Source organism: Pipistrellus hanaki, assembly GCF_964339955.1.
Source record: "Pipistrellus hanaki genome assembly, chromosome: 4".
In the NCBI taxonomy this organism is placed as follows: Eukaryota; Metazoa; Chordata; class Mammalia; order Chiroptera; family Vespertilionidae; genus Pipistrellus; species Pipistrellus hanaki.
In genome coordinates, this window is record NC_140506.1 from 95,997,328 (window position 1) to 96,011,388 (window position 14,061).

General features: G+C 57.4%; 1 protein-coding gene across 1 annotated transcript; it reads left to right on the forward strand.

Annotated features, from left to right (window-relative positions):
- The first annotated feature begins 643 nt into the window (after window positions 1–643).
- Window positions 644–13,249, forward strand: FBRS (fibrosin). The gene is made up of 18 exons (XM_084883016.1): window positions 644–2,197; window positions 2,501–2,680; window positions 3,367–3,402; window positions 3,522–3,551; window positions 5,087–5,135; window positions 5,225–5,516; window positions 6,837–7,138; window positions 7,342–7,529; window positions 7,643–7,687; window positions 7,887–7,982; window positions 8,208–8,276; window positions 9,053–9,082; window positions 9,467–9,538; window positions 9,802–9,922; window positions 10,023–10,103; window positions 10,984–11,067; window positions 11,192–11,399; window positions 11,496–13,249. Exons 1-18 carry the CDS (start codon window positions 1,751–1,753, stop codon window positions 12,079–12,081), a joined length of 2,916 nt encoding a protein of 971 aa, XP_084739142.1. The 5' UTR covers window positions 644–1,750; the 3' UTR covers window positions 12,082–13,249.
- Window positions 13,250–14,061: the final 812 nt, after the last annotated feature.

The window sequence follows — 14,061 nt, forward strand, 5'->3', positions numbered from 1 at the left end:
TCTGTAAAATGGGGCTCAGGAGAGTATCTTCCTGAAAAAATTCTTACGCCCCAATGAGTCAGTATGTGGGAAAGTGCCGGGCCCGGAAGAGCAAGGCGTTTCTTCTGTTAGCGCGCAGGCACAGGCCAGCACGTTCCCACGGAACCGAGAGAAGGCGACGCGGCCTCCTCCCTGCGCGTCCTGCGGTCGCCGCGCGCCGCGAGTTCCGGCCACTCGCTCCGCCGCGGAGCTAATCCTGCCGGGCGGCCGCCAGACGTCAGCGCCGCAGCGCGTGCGCGTGGAGCCAAGCCCGGCGGCGGAAAGAGACGACGTAACTGGCTGCCGACGGGGAGCTTCCGCAGCGGCGCGCCGCCCAGCGGCCAACCGCCTCCCACGCCCCTGGACTCCACGCCGGGACGCCGTCAGAAGTGGGCCAATGAGCGGAGGCTGGGAGAAGGCGGAGTCACCTGCAGGACCGCCCCAGCACCTACTCCTAGCCAGTCGAGTCACGAGACTCGTTGGAGGACGGAACTAATCTGACGTACGTCCAATCCAGAACTTGAGGGCGGTTACAAATCACCCACTCCCCGAGTTTGGCTCCGCCCCCGCGCTGACGTACACTTTTCCACCAATCAACGATTAAACCCGTGGAGGGGTGAGGGGAAGGGGGCGAAGAGTGGGAGGAGGCAGAGAGAGGAAGGAGGCGTAGGCTGAGGAAGCGGGAGGGGGTAGGGAAGTCCTGCCGGAGAAGAGGCCCAAGACTCCAAAGGAGACAGCATGAGGGTGCGCTGAAGCTCCCCCGCTGACCAACGGCTGTTTCGGATCCCTTAAGGAGCGAGTCACACAGAGACGAGGAAAGGAGGAAGAGACTTTTATGTCGGCAGACAGAGAAGCTCTACCCGTCACTGTTGCCTCACATCCGGGGCTTTGGAGGGCTGGCCCCCGCGGCCCCGCCCCCCTCGCGCCTTTCATGGCGACTGGAGGCGGAGGCTGGAAGAGCTGGGACTGGAGGAAGCCCCTTTAAATCTCCTTAAAGGGGTGGCCACTGAATTCGGCAGACTACAACGCCAGCCTTAAAGGGGAAGCCGCCTAACAGGAGCTGACAAATTGAAAACTGCTGTTGGGAGATTGGAGCGTGTGAGGATTCTTCTCTCCTCTTCCTCCCCACTTCAGAAAGTCCTTTAAATTCAGCGTAAAGGGAAGTGGCCGCTTGTGGAGGACTGGAAACAAACTCTCGAGCCTTTCAAGCTGCGGCCTGCTGTTTTGAGGACCCAGGACTCCTTAAAGGGGTGGCCTCTTTTAGCCGGAGGACCTGAGACACTTTTAAAGGGGAGGTCTGCGTTTCGGGGAGAGCTTTCTGTCCCTTTTAAAGGGGTGGCCCTTCCTCTTTGGGGAGACTAGTCTCGACCCCCTGGCAAGGGGCGGCCACCGCACTAGGCCGGCCGGACACCGTCGGGTCGTCTTAAAGGGGCCAGGGGCTGGACAACTTGAGATTTCGCCTTAAAGGGACGGCCGCCCCGTTTTCGCCGTCTTGGCCCTGCCGGCCCCACTGGGGGGGTGGGGACCCTCGGGCTTGTCGCCCCGGGGGCGGCGCCGGCTCCCCAGGCCTTGGCCTTGGGGCAAGCTCAGGGCCAGCAGATCCTGCTTTGAAAAGGAAGCCGTGGCCCTCTCGTCCCCGTGCAGCCGCCAACGCCGCGCCTGCGACCCTGGGCCTGCGGACAGGCCGCTCCGGGCCCCGCCGCCTCCGGATGCGGCACTGAAGGCGGTCGCCATGGAGACGGCCGCGGCTCCGGGCCCGGGCTGGGCCGCTGAGGGAGAGCGGCGGCGGCGGCGCTGCTCGCGCCGAGACCGAGACCGGGAGCAGCGGCGCCGCCGCGGTCCCGGCGGCGACGCGCCCCGGGCCCTGTTGGCTGCCCCGCGCGGCTCCTCGTCATCGTCATCGCCGCCGCCGCCCGCCAGGCCCTGGTCGTCAGCCTCGTCTGGAGAGCGGCCCGGAGGCCCGAGACGGCGGCGGCCCCGTCCCAGGCCTCGGCCACCGCGACCCCGAGCTCGGAAGCGCCCCGCGGGCTCCGGCAGTCGCGGGGAAGAGGAGGAAGAGGAGGGGGGGTGTGCGGACGACGGGGAGGCCGAAGAAGAGCCGGAGGAGGAGGAGGAAGAGGAGGAGGACTTGATCGATGGCTTCGCCATCGCCAGCTTCGCCAGCCTCGAGGCCTTGCAGGTGGGCCTGCGGGGGCCGGGGACCTTGGGGGCTTCAAGGGGCAGAGGGAAGGGTACGGTGCCCGGAGTGGGTGGAGTTGAGGGGGGAATGTTGGCACCCCAAACCAGAGCAACCGGCTCCTCTGGCCAGGCCTCTGCCCCGCCCTGGGGTGGGAGGAGGTAGAGCTAGTCCCCGGGCACCAGCTGGGGGTCCGTGCGGTCCGAAAGGTTGGCCTGGCCTGAGCCACTCGGTAGCCTGGTCACCCCTAGAAGGTCGGGAGCTTTCCTTTCTCCGTCTACTTTAGTCCCGCTTCCTCCTCCACAGAAGGATGCCTCTCTCCAGCCCCCAGAGCGACTGGAACACCGGCTGAAGCACTCGGGGAAGCGGAAGAGGGGGGGCTCCAGTGGGGCCACTGGGGAGCCAGGGGACAGCTCTGACCGGGAGCCTGGCCGGCCCTCCGGAGATCGTGCCCGAAAATGGCCCAATAAGCGGAGAAGGAAAGAGGTGAGTTTGTCCTACCTAGGTCCCTGCCCTTTAAAACCCAGAACATCTTTTCACGTAGACCCATTTTCCATTAACAATGCCACTACCCACATAAACGGTGATCGCAATCTCCAGGCAAAGATGAAAAGCAGAGCCAACTTATCCCCCTCCAAGTCTGACAAAGATATGTCCACAGACCTGCCTGCCTGGCGCCAGGTCTACCTTCAACATAGCAAAGGGACGTAGTTGAGTCTTAAATGAATTAGGTATGTCTCTGCCGTCCCCCTCGAGGTGGTAGCTGTCTAGTAGGAAAGACAATCTCTGAGCAAACACCTATACCAAGCCCAGAGGAGCTGAGCCTGGGAGAGGTGCTTAGAAACCCACATGAGGAAGCCACTCATTCTGCCTGGGGGGATGGGAGGGGCTGTGGTTAGGGAAAGCCCCCTAGGATATCTTAGTCAGGCCTTGAAGAATAGTCATAAGTTTGCTCGGGGGAGAAACCGGGCAAAGTTGTTTTGGACAAAAGCACAGAGATAGGAGAGTCCGGTTTGTTTGGACAGTGGCCAGAGCTTTGGGAACAGTGTGGGCAGTAGCAGCAGAAGCAGCTAAAGAGGTGACGAGGTAGCCTGGGTGCCTTGCTGGGAGTGTAGACGATCCAAAGGCCTCCCAGTCAACCTCCCTTACCTCTGGACTCTGGTCTTTCTCAGGTCTCCTCCCGGCACTCGGTGGAAGCCGGATACATAGTAAGTGCGCTCTGCTCTCCGCCTGTACGGCCCCTCCCCGTCCTCCCTCCGAAAGCCCACACTTACTTTGTGCCCATCCTCTTCCGTTCTGTGACGCCTCTGTTTGTCTTTCTCCCCAGTGTGATGCCGAAAGCGACCTGGACGAGAGGGTGAGTTGGGTTAGAATTCGCTGGGTGGGCAGTGGCACAGCTTATAAAATGGACTGCCGCTTACAGGCTCCTGTGTGCAGCAGACAGAGCCTCCTCTTGAGTGGGAAGTATGAGTTAGTGGAGCCAGGATTAGATTGGGAGGAGGGGTGGATTGAGAGTGTGAATGACTTCGTTTCCTTGGTCACTAGAGCCAGTTGACCAAAGAAGAGAAGGCCCCTGCCTTGCGCCATCATAGGCTGAAACCTTAGAGGTGCCAGCGGTTCTCCACAGACATTCAGAGTAGCTCTGGAACAGGCGGTCCTTCCTCCTGGCCGTTCCTCAGCCTTTAACAGATGAGTCTCGGCAGGGACTGTGGTCATGGCATTGAGGCTACTAAACCATTGTAGTCAGTGTGAGGACATACACTATAAAGGTATTTTTCAGTTTACTAATAAGGCTAATTTGCTTATTATGAAATAGTGGATCCTAACAGTTGGGACTCTACTTCTGTCACTAAATAATTTGTACTCCTGATGTGTCTTGTTTTATTTTTATTTATTTATTTATTTATTTAAATATATTTTATTGATTTTTTACAGAGAGGAAGGGAGAGAGATAAGAGAGCTAGAAACGTCGATGAGAGAGAAACATCGACCAGCTGCCTCTTGCACATCCCCCACCGGGGATGTGCCCGCAACCAACGTACATGCCCTTGACCGGAATCAAACCCGGGACCCTTCAGTCCGCAGACCGACGCTCTACCACTGAGCCAAACCGGTTTCGGCCTGATGTGTCTTGTTTTAATTTTTAAAGCTGGCTAGAGAGGGACTGTGATGAACCAGAGAGTTTTTGTCCATATAAAGGAGGCAACCACCTTCTAATACTAGCTCATTGTTGCCATGCAAGTCGGAATTTTATGAGGAATCTGGATATCTAAATACCAGCAATTAGTTTCTAATTTTTTAAAAAAAATATATTTCATTGATTTTGTACAGAGAGAAGGGAGAGAGAGAGTTAGAAACATCGATGAGAGAGTCATCGATCAGCTACCTCTTGCACACCCCCTACTGGGGATATGCCCGCAACCAAGGTACATGCCCTTGACCGGAATCGAACCTGGGACCTTTCGGTCCCCAAGCCGACGCTCTATCCATTGAGCCAAACCGGTTTTGGCTAGTTTCTAATTTTTGCTAAAACTTACGAACCAGACAAATACACCAGGTAGGCCTCTTGGCCAGCAGTTAGTGATACTGTTTGGTTTTATTTCCTTGCTTCTTTGCTATTTTAAGTGCTGCTGCGATTTATGCCTCCTGGTCAATCAGATTCTCAGGCTCAGCTGCCTCCACCCTTTTTCCTCAAGCATAGGCCCCCAGAGCAGCGGTCGCCAACCGGTAGTCCGAGTGGTCTGAAAGATTGGCGAACGCTGCCCTGAGTATAGTCTTTGGTGGATTTCAGCCCCCACTGCCAGTTCCCAGTAGGCTCAGAAGTTGTTGGCCTTCCTCGATAAGGGCTTGGCCTAACCAGAACCTGACCCTGTCCCTACCTTTCTTCCCCAGGTCTCCGATGATGACCTCGACCCATCCTTTACTGTTTCAACCAGCAAAGGTTGGTTCCAAGGGCTGGGGCTGGAGACAAGGGAGGAGATTAGGGTAAGCGTGGGTCTTAATGGAATGTTCTCTGTCCTGCCTTCACAGCCTCGGGCCCGCATGGCGCCTTCAATGGGAACTGTGAAGCAAAACTCTCCATAGTCCCTAAAGTGTCGGGCCTGGAGCGGAGCCAGGAACAGCCCCCAGGGCCCGATCCGCTGCTAGTGCCTTTCCCCCCGAAGGAACCACCACCTCCACCAGCCCCTCGGCCTCCTGTCTCACCCCCTGCACCCCTGCCGGCCACCCCCAGTCTGCCACCCCCACCCCAGCTGCAGCTTCGGGTCTCACCCTTTGGCATCCGCACTTCTCCCTACAGCAGCCTGGACCTCAGCACTGGCAGGTGAGTGGTCTGGTCTGGAAAGGCCTGGTCATTTTGGCAGTAACCCCTACATCCTGTGGCTGGGACATGGGATAGTACCTTGGGAATATGATTTGAAAAAGGGTGATGAGACTGAAAAGTTTGAAAGATACTGGGTGAAACAAATTGAAAGAGATTACTACAGAACTCATCAGAACGCTTTATCCACTCACATGCAGGGGAATCCAGTTTGTGCCTTTTCTCAGTATTATTTGCTGGTGAGACCTCTATGCAAGGCACGTCTGCTAGAAGTAGTATTCTTAGAACATGCTTTGGGAAATGCTGTCATGATTAAGAGTGCTGGCTTTGGTGTCAGACCTGGATTCGAACTCTTGCTCTGCCGCTTACTGGCTATGTGATGTTGGAGAAGTCACTTAACCTCTCTGAGCCTCAATTTCCTCTTCCTGTAAAATGGAATAATAACAGGACCTCATCCTAAAGCTGTTGTGAGAATTGTGAGTTAATGCAGTGTTTCCCAAAGTGTGCACTCTCATCATTAGTGCTGGGTGAAGTGACTTCAGATGTTACGTGAGCACATTTTTTTCATTTTGTGCTTTAGAGAAATATGACTAGTATCTCACTCCTTGGTTTCACACATTGTGGCTTGGGTGAAGCTAAGTTCAAAAGGAAAGCTGAGTTATGTTAAAGAAGTAAAAGGCACAGGTGGTTACATGGATGCGGCAGTGATTGGGAAGTGGTATGAAATGTTGGAGTCTTGGATTAGCGTATAAAACACGTGACAACACTTGGCCCACAGTAAGTGCTCACTAAAGGGTAAGAGTTACTGACACTAGTATTATTCATGCGATCTCTGTTATTGCCATCAATGTTATTTTTTTTCTTATTGAGAAAACTAAGGCTCAGAGAGGGGCAGTGACTTGCTCAAGGTCACCCAGGATGTTAATGGCAAGCTGGACCTAGCACTCCTAGGTCAGGCCAGCAGGGTGCTGCTTCCACTGTCTTAGGAGGGCAGGGACCCAGGTGGCCTGTTGTAATTAAGTGTCAAAGTGAATGATACGTTTTGTGTTGCGGTTGAATCAGAAAAGGGAAAGTCACATGGCCAGAAACAGCAGAGGCAGCTGTGTGGAAGATGAGACCTAGCGAGGGGAGAGGGGGTGCTGGTTGTGGGAGGTACCTTAGTCTGAGGACGGGTTCCTTGGGGGGGTGGAGACCCTGGGGGCCAGGTTCTACCACCTTCCATGTTGGAGAACCAGGGTCAAGGTATCGCCCAGGCTTCTGACCCACTCCTGTCAGAGCTGGCACCTCCCAACCCTTCACTCATTTCCCCACTTCTCTCCCCAGCTCTTCACGGCCGCCCCCCAAGGCCCCGGCCCCTCCCGTGGCTCAGCCTCCCCCCTCATCATCCTCTTCGTCCTCTTCCTCCTCATCTGCCTCCTCCTCGTCCGCGCAGCTCACCCACCGGCCCCCGACGCCCTCACTGCCCCTGCCTTTGTCCAACCACAGCTTTCCTCCCCCTGGGCTGCGGCCCCCCCCACCGCCCCACCACCCCTCCTTGTTCTCCCCTGGCCCCACCCTGCCCCCACCCCCACCCCTGCTGCAGGTGCCAGGGCACCCTGGGGCCTCAGCTGCTAACGCCCTTTCTGGTGAGTTTGGGGTCCTGGCCGGGGGGTGGGGGGCAGTGACCCTGGGCTTGGGCCCGGTCAGCTTTGGGGCATCTGGACCGTAGCAGACTGCAGGGCTTGAGGAGGGAGTGGCTCAAGGCCAGAGGGAAGGCCAGTCATCCGGGCCCAAGGAGGCTGACAGGTGGCGACAGATATTAAAGCCTTCTCCCCCTCCCCTCCCACAGAGCAGGACCTGATCGGCCAGGACCTGAACTCTCGCTACCCTGAGGTGGTGGGGGCAGGGGGCTCAGCCCGGCCCCTGGCCTTCCAGTTCCACCAGCACAACCACCAGCACCAGCACACCCACCAGCACACCCACCAGCACTTCACCCCTTACCCCCCAGGCCTGCTGCCACCCCACGGCCCCCACATGGTGAGCTCCTCATTGAGCCAGTGATGAGGCTCAGAGGCTTGGGGGGAGGGTCTGGCTTCAGGGGAAGGCCCGGGTCTCTGGCTAGCAGCTTACTCTTCCCTTCTCTTCCCTAGTTTGAGAAATACCCAGGAAAGATGGAAGGCCTTTTCCGGCATAATGTGAGTGCATGTGTGTGGTGTGTGGGCATAGATGCATTAGTGCGTGTGACCCTAACTATTGGGGGTCCGATCTTCAGCTTCACAAGCAAGAGCCTTGGACTCCCTGGGGGGCTTAGGGTGGAGGCCAGAGGACTGATGGCAGACCAGATGTGGGCTGCACCTCCACCCCCAGATTGGACTAGTCCCATTCTCTCCACAGCCGTACACGGCCTTCCCTCCCGCAGTGCCCGGCCTCCCTCCGGGCCTCCCGCCGGCTGTCTCCTTTGGCTCCCTGCAGGGGGCCTTCCAGCCCAAGGTGAGCTCCCAATCTAGACACTCACCGCCTCCCGCCCCTTAACACCCAAACGCCTCCAGGTCCACATACCTCCTTCCCATTCTCCAAACCATGCCCGTTCTGCCCTCCCCTGTGGCCCCAGATTTAAAGCCATAGTTCCTCCCTGTCCCAGGCCCCAGCGTGGTGATAGACCCTTTTCTGCCCAGTGCCAGCTCTCCTGACTGTTCCCTCCACTCCCTTTCCCAGAGCATGAACCCCGAGCTGCCACCACGCCTGGGGCCAATGCCAAGCGGGCTTCCCCAAAAGGGGACACAGGTGAGGGGGCCGAGGCAGGTGCCACTGGGATGGGAAGTCTGTTGAGTAGAGCAGGGTGGACTTGAGAATGAATCATTGACTGATCCTCCTGTGGACACATGCTGGGGGTGTTCCTGAGAACACGGTGTGAGAGAGTTCATGTAAATGGCAGGGTTTCCCAGGCATGAGGAATGGGGATTTCATGAAGTAGACCCATGACACTCGGGGCTGGGGCAGTTGTTTTTGTAAGGTTTCAATATATTTTTTTTTTAGTTACAAAACTTTTTCTCCCCATAATGACATCATACCAGGAAGTCCTGTCTATAAAACAGTGAGGAGATAAGTTGTCCCTTTGTGAAGTGGTACAAGGAGACCAAGCCTTCCCTCCCACTCAGCCGAGGCCGGGACAGTGTGAGAAACACAGGATGTATTTCCTAAAGGAGAGATTAGACCAGAGGTTTTCCAACCCTCTTAGCAGTAATAAAGGCTTTTCTCTAAAGACAGCTTACACAGACCCTCACAAAGCTACCATAGGACAGCTGCTTCTGTTGAGAAATGGTTCTGCCTGCCCACAACCACTCCCAGTCTTCCGAGCAAGCTGCTTGGAGCCTGGTTCAGGGACTGGGTGCCGGACGGGAGAGGCTCAGAGTGGGAGAGGTAGGGAAAGCAGGAAAGGATTGAGGATGCCACATACGGTCTCAAGGAGATGTTTGGGGGCGGATTGGGGGCTGCGGACATGAGGTGCCCGGGTCAGTAAACAGGTCTGAATCGCCACCAATCTGCTTTGCCATCCCCAGATCCCTGACCATTTCCGGCCACCTTTGAGGGTGAGTGTGGTGAGGACCTCAGGCTGCATGAGGCTGGGGGCTGGTGTCAGGGTGTTTGGCTGAGGGGTGGGGGAGGTCATGCTTGAGAAGGAGTGAGAAATCCAAAGCTTGGAGGCAGCCGGATGTGGAACAGCAGAAAGAGAAAGGGCTGTAAGCCAGAGACCTGGGTTCAGATGTGACTGGTCATGGGACGTTGGGCAAGACAGCTCATCTCTCTGAGCCTCAGTTTCCTAGGCTGTGACATGGACTTGCTCATCCCTCACTTGTAGGGATGGTAAAAGGAGATGTTGTGTGGCAAGTCTGGCCCAGGGCCAAGCCCGGAGTGGGTGACGAGTGAACATTCTTTCCTTCCCTTTCCCTTTGGTCATCCTTCTGGGGCGGCAGAAACCAGGGAAGTGGTGTGCTATGCACGTGCGCGTGGCTTACATGATCCTGAGACACCAGGAAAAGATGAAGGTACTGGGGCCGGAGGGCTGGGGAGAGCGGGCTGCCTGAACTCGGGGGTCTACCTTCTGTAGAGCTTGGCAGAATCTTGGCCAGACACATCCCATCCTATCTCTGGTCACTGCCTTAGCAATTCCCAAACCAGCACTAGGTTCTCTGGCGAACCAGAGGGTGCTCAGAGAAGGCACCCAGGCAGCCCTTGGAGGGGGTGCAGGGGTAGGAGAGCAAAGGACACATCTGGCTCCTCACTCACCGCCCCTCCCTGTCCCACGCAGGGCGACTCCCACAAGCTTGACTTTCGGAACGACCTCCTGCCCTGCCTTCCGGGGCCCTATGGGGCCCTGCCCACTGGCCAGGAGCTCTCCCACCCGGCTGCCTCCCTCTTCACTGCAACCGGTGAGTCTGGCCAGCCTCTGGGCCTAAGGTTCCCATATATCCCCAAGACCCACCTCACGCCCACTCAGCCTCATCAGAATCTCCCACCTCTCTGCCCCAGGTGCCGTCCACGCTGCAGCCAACCCCTTCACGGCAGCCCCCGGGGCCCATGGACCCTTTCTGAGCCCAGGCACCCACATTGGTAAGAGCCGAGGGCATGGTGGGCACTCAGGCCTTGTCTGTGACTGCCAGGAGTTCTCAAGCTGGGATGGAAGTTAGACCTAAAGGCAGCTGAAATGGGGGTAGATCTGGTTCCACTTGCTCTGTGACCTTGGGCAAATTACTCTACCCTCTCTGAGCCTTGATTTCATTGCCTGTAAAATGGGATAGGAAAGGGCATAGTGATTGCTAATCTCTGCCAGCCCAGATAGTCTCTGAAAGAACAGCCGGTGGAAGGGTATTGTGCTACGTGGGAGAGGAAGGCGGGGGAAGGCTGCACAGCGCATGGTCACTGGTTCCTAGCGTCTCGGGCCGGCTGTTGGGGGAGATTAACCTGGACTTGGGTGGGCAAGGAGGATTGAGCCCGCTGGCAAAGGGCAAGGTGCTCCTGGCAGGAAATGGTGAGGTCCAGAGTGGATAGGTTAGTGGTTCTGATTGGCCGTGGGACATGCGCAGGGAATTAGGGTCACGCTGGGAAGGGCTCTGCATGTCAGGGGGAGGAAGCCAGCAGAGGTTTTCAGCAGCTGGCCAGCTGCAGAGCTCGTATGGGTGGCGGTGGGGGGAGTGCGGGGTAAACGCTTGACCTCTGGAGTCAGTCACTTCACCTCTCAGAGCTGGTCCCGCCATCTGTGGGTGGGAATGATCCTGTGTGCCTAATGGGCTCGTGAGGGTGAACAGCGCCATGCAAGTCAGAGCGCATCGCCCAGCCTGGCCCAAGGAAGCGCTGAGCACCCGGTGGTTGGGGCTAAGACAAAGCAGCCGAGGGCTTTGGGGCCTGCTTGCCCATCTGCCTCTTCCCTGTTAGTTCTTGGTGACTTCTCGGAGAGCGGCCCAATGCTCTGACCTTCCCTTTTCTCCCACAGATCCCTTTGGGCGTCCCACAAGCTTCGCCTCCTTGGCTGCCCTCTCCAACGGGGCCTTTGGAGGCCTGGGCAGCCCCACATTCAGTGAGTCCTGGGCGGGGTGGGTAAGAGGCTGTGGCAGCGGATTAATGTGCTCAAGCAGGAGGGGGGTGCTGATTGGGCCTCCCGCGCCTGGCTCCTGCCACTCTCTACTTTGCCCTCTGTCTAGACTCCGGCGCCGTCTTTGCCCAGAAAGAAAGCCCAGGGGCCCCACCAGCCTTCGTCTCCCCCCCAGACCCGTGGGGGCGCCTGCATCGCAGTCCTCTGGCCTTTCCTGCCTGGGTCCGGCCCCCTGAGGCCGCCCGGACACCAGGCTCAGACAAGGAGCGGCCTGTGGAGCGGAGGGAGACTTCCATCACCAAGGAGGAGAAAGACAGGTATGCTTTCCGCGAACTGCCCCCCGCCCCCGCCTCCCCCTCAGCCTGCACCTGACCTCTGGAGAACCTCTACTCTCTCCCCACACCTGCCCCCAGGGACCGCCCCTTCTCACGGCCCCAGCCCCGAGTGTCTCCTGCTACTCCCAAGGCCCGGGCTGGTGAGGAAGGGGCCAGGCCAGCCAAGGAGTCGGTGCGGGTAAAGGAGGAGCGGAAAGAGGAGGCCGCTGCTGCCGCTGCTGCTGCTGCCGCTGCTGCTGCTGCCGCCGCCGCTGCCGCGGCCACCGCCACCGGCCCTCAGGGCCTTCACCTGCTGTTTGAGAGGCCCCGGCCACCCCCCTTTCTGGGCCCTGCTCCTCCAGAGCGCTGTGCTGGCTTTCTGGAGCCAGCCTGGTTGGCAGGGCCCCCTCGCCTTGCAAGACCACCCCGCTTCTATGAGGCGGGAGAGGAGCTGACTGGACCAGGGGCAGTGGCTGCTGCCCGCCTGTATGGTCTAGAGCCTGCCCATCCCCTGCTATACAGCCGCTTGGCTCCTCCGCCACCGCCCACTGCGGCCCCAGGAACCCCTCACCTTCTCAGCAAGACCCCACCGGGAGCACTTTTGGGGGCACCACCTCCACTTGTGCCCGCCCCCCGGCCTAGTTCCCCACCCAGAGCCCCTGGCCCAGCCCGGGCTGACAGGTGAGGGGAGGGGAGGGGCAGGGGCAAAGCTCCATTCCCCTTTCCTTTTGATAAGATCCTAGAGCTGAGGTTTTAAGCCAGGGCTGGAGGGCAAAGGTCGTGACCTCACCAGCCATCTCTGAGGTCATGGAACCTGAGAACAGAGCCCCAACCCCCATGAGATCAAGCATCAGATGAACCTTGGGGTCATTGGGAGGGCAGAGGTCACAAACCTCTAGAGAAGGGTGTGTGTGTGTGTGTGTGTGTGTGTGTGTGTCTGTACACATACAGAGAGTGGGGGTCATTTCAGAGGTCATAGCTTATAGATCTCCTGAGGTGCACCATCGCCCCCCGAGGGCCCTTAGGCCCTTGGCCTGCCTCCCCAAGGGCTCACTAAGCCAGAGGCCAAAGTGCCCCCCTCCCCTTCACCTACCACCCAAGTCCTCATGCCCTCTCAGGGTTGGGGGAGGAGGGGCTGCAGGAAGGGGAGTTCCATGTACATATTTATCTCCCCTTCCACATAGCCCCCGACCTTTTGTACATTTTTACAGGGGTGCCCCTCCCATAACCCCCTCCTGGTTAATTAAATCCTCAGACTGGTGCTGTGTTCCTAGCCTCTGGCCTCTCTGGGGGGAGGGGACTGCAGGGGAAGAGCTGGAAGGCCACAGGCAGGCCCAAGGTTTATCCTAGGAATCTGGGATCCAGCAGGAAGTGGACCAATGGGGGAAGGGACCCGGATACCTGGGCTGGAAAGAAGTGCAAATGCTTCCTGCGTGGCTGACAGCCCCGGTTCCCCCACTTGTTCCTGTTACCTCTGTGCCCAGCCCCAAAGGCTCAACCTGTAAGCTTCAGAGTCTACTTCTCTCTTAGTGGCTCAGCCCCCTACTCCGTTTCCAAGTGCCCCCAGGACTCCTGGGCCCTGCTCTCTGGAGCCCGTTCCCAGAGCCCTGCCCAGGCTGCGGAGGCCGGAGGAGGTCACCGTGTACCACACACCAAAGAAGGGGGTCCGCGGGGTGGCCACAGGCAGCTTGAGCGGCCTCTGGGCAGCAGCTCGGCCTTCCCAAAGCAGCTGGGGCCGGCCTGGAAGGCAGGGGTCCGTTTAACAAAAACATAATGTTGACTTTTTTCCCAGGTGGGGCTTATTCTGTAACATGACTTGCGGATATTTATATAAAAATGAGTGTTACAATGAGGCCCCGTGGCTCCTCTTTCGGTGTGTGTGTCACCTGGGTTTGGGGTGGGGTGCGTGCGTGTGAAGGTAATACTGTGTCCTGACCGGTTTTCCCCTCCCTCCCATCTGGGAGAGTTCTGTTGGGTGGATGGATTGGGGCGTTGGGCACTGGAGTTTTTCATTTTATTTGTGTTTTTTTGCAACCCATGAGTGCATGTTAAATAAGATTTAAACACTACAGAAAGAGAGAAAACAATTTCCTGTGTATCTTCCAACCTGCACAAGCCCCACACATCCAGCGGTAACCACTGTCAACCGTATGGTGTATGTTCTTTAGGTACCTATACTATGTGTTTACCTGCACATACATATGGGTACATGGTTATGTTAGAAAATACCTATATTAAAAAAATGTATATATGATCATTATTAATTCAAACCCAGAAATACATAGTACTGAGGGAAAGGGCCTCATAGCCCCACCCTCAGATACCTCTGTTAATTGGGCATATCCCTCCAACATAGTTCTCTAATATTTGCTTAAAATGGAATCCTGCAGCTGCCTTCTTAACATCATTCTTTGATGTAATCATTAAAACAAGTGACTCTAAACTGAGCTGAGAAGCTGGCTCCATTCCGGCCACCCAGCACAGTCCCCACGTGAGCTCCTCTCCTGGAAAAGATGAATCTGTGCAACATTTTCTGATCCACCGCACATACCCAGGCCTCCTAGGGCCGACTCGAGCCTTGATTGTTCCAACAGAAACCAGAAACAGGTGGCCAGGAGAACCTTGGCCTTCAGACAAGGTTTCACATGGCAACCCTGTGTTCAGT

Coding starts and splice junctions, on each gene's coding strand:
- FBRS (XM_084883016.1), top strand. CDS start 1,751: ATGGAGACGGCCGCGGCTCCGGGCCCGGGCTGGGCCGCTGAGGGAGAG. Junction 3,552..5,086: donor AAAGCGACCTGGACGAGAGG/GTGAGTTGGGTT, acceptor TTTCTTCCCCAG/GTCTCCGATGATGACCTCGA. Junction 9,539..9,801: donor GACACCAGGAAAAGATGAAG/GTACTGGGGCCG, acceptor TGTCCCACGCAG/GGCGACTCCCACAAGCTTGA.